The sequence below is a fragment of the Dysidea avara genome, chromosome 1 (genome assembly GCF_963678975.1).
Source record: "Dysidea avara chromosome 1, odDysAvar1.4, whole genome shotgun sequence".
Taxonomy (NCBI): Eukaryota; Metazoa; Porifera; class Demospongiae; order Dictyoceratida; family Dysideidae; genus Dysidea; species Dysidea avara.
This window is the reverse complement of record NC_089272.1, coordinates 36,281,629-36,287,628: the sequence shown is the minus strand read 5'-3', so window position 1 is coordinate 36,287,628 and position 6,000 is coordinate 36,281,629. Positions and strand designations below refer to the sequence as shown.

At 38.0% G+C, this 6,000-nt stretch overlaps 1 protein-coding gene across 1 annotated transcript in view; it reads right to left on the bottom strand.

The window, feature by feature from the left end:
- Positions 1-4,192: 4,192 nt before the first annotated feature.
- Positions 4,193-6,000, bottom strand: part of LOC136241843 (uncharacterized) — a 52,396-nt gene continuing 50,588 nt past the window's right edge. Inside the window, exon 10 of the mRNA XM_066033201.1 lies at positions 4,193-4,464. Within this exon, the coding sequence (XP_065889273.1) occupies positions 4,373-4,464 (92 nt within the window). The 3' untranslated portion in view covers positions 4,193-4,372. The remainder of the gene's footprint in view (positions 4,465-6,000) is intronic.

Below are 6,000 nucleotides of genomic sequence, written 5' to 3'. Positions count from 1 at the left end.
CTCTCAATGGTACCAAAGTGCTTTCCAGTACTTCTGATGCCACACTGGTCACTTAATTTTGTTTAGAATGATGATGAATGATGGATCAAAACGTTTGGTAGTAGTATAGTAGTTGGTGTTTCTGTGATTTCATATGATGCAGTATAGACTACCAGCAGCTTACCAGGAGCTCCACCCAGCTCGAATCAAAAATGACAGATTATGTGCTATTCTCGGTTTTTTTTGGATGTTTTGCAGCATAATGGTAGGCATTCTAGTATCCGAGATTTTTAAATTAAAAAATTCTCCGTATATTCCCCAATAGAACCCTGGCACAAAATAGCAACTCGCGTTTAACTTGGGATTGCCCCGTAGTGCGAATTCCAATGAAGATGAAAACCGCTATGGGGTTTGTCCACACGATGATCATCATGAAAATCTTAGTTTTGTCGTGCGCGTTACATATAAGTAAGTTTTGTGTTGTTTTGTAATCTTTTCATGCCTTGTAATGTATGTAGAATACTTTAAAACTTTTAAAAACGTACTGTCGGGTGGAAGGTAGTCACTAGTGCTTACTTTAAAGTGCGTAGTTACTTCGCTCGGGTTAGCGATTTTCAGCTCCAGAGCAATTTTCTGATGGCTGTGTCATCAGCTCAAAAATACAAACCACTTCAAAGTCGGCATAACAATGCCGTAATTGAAACCACAACTCCACCTTAGGTATTGTTGCATCATTGTGGCACCTCCACTTCAGTTGTTTACCTGTATCAGTTGTTAACTTGATGTTTTTATTACTTGAGATAGTCACTTGCCTATGGGTATGCACCACTTTATTGAGAAGTGTGCAGTAGATGAAACATATTTGCTCACCACAAAGCATACAAAAATCAATGAGATCCGATAAGATCTGAAGTTACTCTCATTACATGTACAAACTTGCAGCTAGAAGCAACTGCAGTTTCAAGACAGTCCAGATTGCTAGATGGCTTACTGATTCAATTGTGCCATTTTCCCCTTTAAAATGTATGGGGAGCCCTGGAGAAAAAATGTACCTTTTTTTCAGTTTTTAAGCACTGTGCATGCCAAAGTAGCTAATTCCAACCCAACAAACTATATATTTCTGAGATCAGCAATCAATGCTCTATCTATTGAGCATATAAAAAGTCCATTTTTCCAAAATTTAAAAATCGGCTGGAATGCCTAATAATGGTGATGTAGGGTGATCTAGTGAAGATTTGAAGCCGCTGTGGAGCGTAAGAGGTGAAGTCAAATTTGGACGATTTTGCTGCCTCCCTTGATGCATAGCTTAGAACGAGGCGTGGAAACGGTGGATGAAATAATAATTGACAACCACTGCTACCAAACGTTCAGGGACATCTTTTGCCATAGTTTTAGTTTATAATTGATGATTGGTGTGGCTGCAGAGGCGCTGGAATTGGCTAGAAAGCGCGACACGATTCTTTGATGCTGCAGAAAATGTTGACATTCGTCACCCAGATGGTGAGAAGTCTCAGATCTTTTCCAAACTAACAGCATAGACAGATTATGCACCAAACCATATTGAAACACTATGAGGAAGAGTTGGCTTCTCTTGCCCTGGGTGGTAGGGCAGTTTGAATTCGAAACGTCGTATCTCTTTGTCTGTTTTTTCAAAGAAAACAACCCTGTGCCGGGCACCCAGCGAGTCATTTACTTATTTCTGTGAGTACCTTTTAACTACAACAACTCTGGATACCATTTGGCTAAGTAGCAAGTTTCATCCGGTCCTATGTGTGGAGCACGAAATTTTAAAAATAAAGTTTGCATCTTGCGAAATACTGAAAACAATATTTCTGTGAAGACAACAATCGTGCCTCCGGTTTCATGGTGGATCAAGCACTGGGATACTACAATGAACATCCCACAATGGTAGGGGGGTTGATTTGTAGAAGTTGATTTTTCGGATTGCGGACCCTACTATAGAGAGTTCAGCTACAAATATGGACCTGCGAAAATAGGGCATGTGTGCACATGATTTTTGCCTACTTTATCACACTTCTTTGACTCATAATGTTTTACATCATAATGCTATGGCAATGAAAATTTTAGCCATTAGTAAAACTTTAATTGGCGTTATGATGCATGTTACAGAATGCAAATATTCTGTTCCAATACTGAGATATGACCTGTGGTGTGGCATACTGTAGTTTGTGCCCACATGCCCTGTTTTTGCAGGCCCGGTCACATATTGCTGTAGTGATTCAGAACATTACAAGTCACACTGAAGAGAATTCAACTATAAACAAGTCATGCACCCTGTAGAGAGTTCAGCTACAAACAATTCACTCTGTAGAAGTTCTGCTATAAACAAGTCTTCATGCAGAGAGTTTAACAACCAAAATCCACCATGTAAAGATTTCAGCTTTGCTAACAAGTTACTCTGTAGAGAGATCAGCTAGAAACAAGAGAGAGCTCAGCTAGAAAACGTCACCTTGTAGAGAGTTCAGCTAAAAACAAATCACACTGTAGAGAGATCAGATAGAAGAAGCCACCTTGTAGAGGGTTCAGCTGTGAAGTGATCACCATAGAGAGAGTTCAGCTAGAAATAATAACCCTGTAGAGAGTTCAGCTACAAAGAAACCATCCTGTAAAGAAATCAGCTAGAAACAAGTCACCTGTAGCGACATCACCTACAAAGAAACCATCCTGTAGAGAGTTCAGCTACAAACAAATCATCCTGCAGAGAGTTTGGCAATAAAAAAATCACCCTGTAGAGTATTCAGCTACAAACAAATCACCTTGTAGAGTATACAACTAGACACAAGTCACTCAGTAGAGAGATCAGCTACAAGAAGTTACATTGTAGAGAGATCAGCTAGAAGAAATCACCTTGCAGAGAGTCAGCTACAAAGAAACCATCATGTAGAGAGTTCAGCTACAAACAAATCACCCTGTAGAGAGTTCAGCTATAACCACATCACCCTGCATAGAGTTTGGTTACAAAGAGACCATCATGTAGAGAGTTCAGCTGCAAACAAATCACCCTGTAGAGAATTCAGCTACAAACAAATCGTCCTGTAGAGAGATCAGCTGCAAAGAAACCATCCTGTATAGAGTTCAGCCACAAACAAGTTATCCTATAGAGAGATCAGCTAGAAACAAATCATCTTTTAGAGAGTTCAGCTACAAAGAAACCACCATGTAGAGAATTCAGCTACAAATAAACCGCCCTGCAGAAAGATCAGCTAGAAGAAGTTACCTTGTAGACAGTTCAGCTACAAAGAAACCATCATGTAGAAAGTTCGACTACAAACAAGTCACACTGTAGAGAGATTAGCTAGAAGAAGTTACCTTGTTGAGAATTCAGCTACAAAGAAACCATCATGTAGAGAGTTCAACTACATACAAGTCACCCTGTAGAAAGATCAGCTAGAAGACGTTACCTTGTAGAGAATTCAGCTACAAAGAAACCATCATGTAGAGAGTTCAGCTACAAACAAATCATCCTGTAGAGATATCAGCTACAAACAAGTCACCCTGTAGAGATATCAGCTAGATACAAGTTACTCTGAAAAGAGTTCAGTTACAAACGATGGGAGTTTCAGCTACAGTTCAGTTATGTATAAGAAGTCACCTTATTACCTACAGTATGATTATCTTTCATTGTTAAATATGCAAATATTTTTAATCAGACAAAAAACTGCACACAACATTTCTTCCACAATTCCTACAGAAAAGAAAAAAAACAAGTTAGAAGGAAGCACCAAAGCCAGTTAATGGCCGGCTTTGTGGCTTGCAATACAAAAAGAAGTGATATCTGAACCAAAACAGCTAAGCTGTAAAAAAAGAGTGCGGCCCCCAAACAAACCAGGATGAAAAAAGATGTGAAATCCAAGGTGGCGGCCAAGAAATGGCTGTGATGGTAAGTTAATGGCAAAAAATTTAATTACGACAATTCAGGTGAATTTGCGTTGCCTCCTCCACTAGGATTCGGCACCAAATTCACCTGAATTGTTGTAATTAAAAATGTTTCCATTAACCCACCATCACAGCCATTTCTTGGCCGCCACCTTGGATTTCACATCTTTTTTCATCCTGGTCTTTTTGGGGACCGCATTCTTTTTTTACAGCTTGGCTGTTTTGGTTTAGATATACATATATTATATTATATACTATACAGTACTGGCATGTATAGCCATGAAACAAGTGAAACATCAGCTCAAATTCACACAGTATATGCAAAGCATATAGTTGCTAAAGTAAATGCTAGTTACACACAGAGTGTTATTAAATTCTACCAGTCTACAATTGTCTAACTAAAATCTATGTTTTACAACACTTCATAACAAAATGTAGATGTGTACATAATACACCTACATAGCTACAGTAAATACATAAGGCTATATAAAGGCTATTATAAATCTGTTGTTTCCTCATATTCACCATCTAAAATGATTGCTTTATTATCACCATCTTCTGAACACAATGATCCATCAATAGGATTGGCTGTAGGAAAATTTTAAAATAGGAATTATAAGTTAATACATACTAGAAGCATCATACAGTACAATAGTACTGTATAGTAGGGACCACAAAATAGTAGGCGTGGTCCACGAAATAACATCACCTAAAAAACAGCCTCAATTTTCCTTGACGATGATGAGGCAGTATTGGTTAGGTAAAACTAAGCCCAAACAAGCTTTCAGATTTACCCGAAATGATTTCAACAAGTTGCTATGGAATTTTAAAAATAATTTATTTAACATAATTTTCTACTGACTGACTGCCTGACTGATGTCTTCAGACAAGCATAACTCGATAACGATTAAGGCTATGGGCTTGATTTTTTCACTATTCGATGTTGCTTTGGCCCGAGAGATGCCTTTTGGCATACTGCAGTACATACAATGCAATCTTTATGGACTTACCAGTGTCCTCCTCTGTGTCCCATTCATCTTTGCTGACAGCGAAAAGTGTCAATTTAGCGACAGCACATGATGGCTTCCCTTCGTAACAGAAATTGTCCGTATTTTTCATCGTGGCTGTTTTGATTGCAGAGGCGCTTTTCGAACAGTTCTTGATTTGTACTGCTGTGTAATAGGTTGAACATAGCTGACCACAAAGCATAATGGATACTTCACTTTTCAGACGATAATTGATATAACTGGGGCACGCGGCACCATTTCTTTCGGTATGCATGGATTGCAGAGGTGTTTTTCGAACAGCTGTAGATCTGAAATGCTGTGTAACGGGTTGAACATAGCTTACAACAAAGCGTAATAGATACTTCACTTTTCAGACGATAATTGATATAGCTGGGGCATGCAGCACCATTTCAGATGTGGTATGCGTGGGTTCACCAGTCATAATAATAATATTTACAAAACAAGTTAATAAACAAGTACACAGAAAAAACGGAATTTTCAACTAGAGTAGGGACCATAGCACATCGATAAAAAGTACTGTAACAAGCTGGAGTAGTGCACAATATTAAATCACAGTAAAACAATAAGAAGTGTTATATCCCTACTGTGCATTCTTATTATGGTATCTTGAGCACAGCAGGGATAACACTTCTTATTGTTTTACTGTGATTTAATATCGTGCACTAATCCAGCTTGTTTCAGTACTTTTTATCATGTGCTATGGTCCCTACTCTAGTTGAAAATTCTAAATTTTTCTGTGTACTTGTTTAAAATATACATAGTACATACAGTAGCTACAACATGCGTACAGATTTTCAAGGTATGTACAGTAAATTTTTTTTGCGGACTGACAAATATCAGGATTTTGTGGTTTTATTTTTAAGGATCACTCATTTTTACTGAGGTCACTTATCATAGAGCTAACCCTGATAATATTGTTAATCTTAGAGGATGAAAATTTTGTGGAAAAATAAGCAACCATGAAATCTGCAAAAATTACATCCCTCAAAAATTTGTACATATATGATATTTCCTCTGCTCATTGAGCCTTCAAATTATACTACATACTAGACTACATCAAGCTGTAAAATCGCTCCCCCAAAGGTGAAAAAGTTGT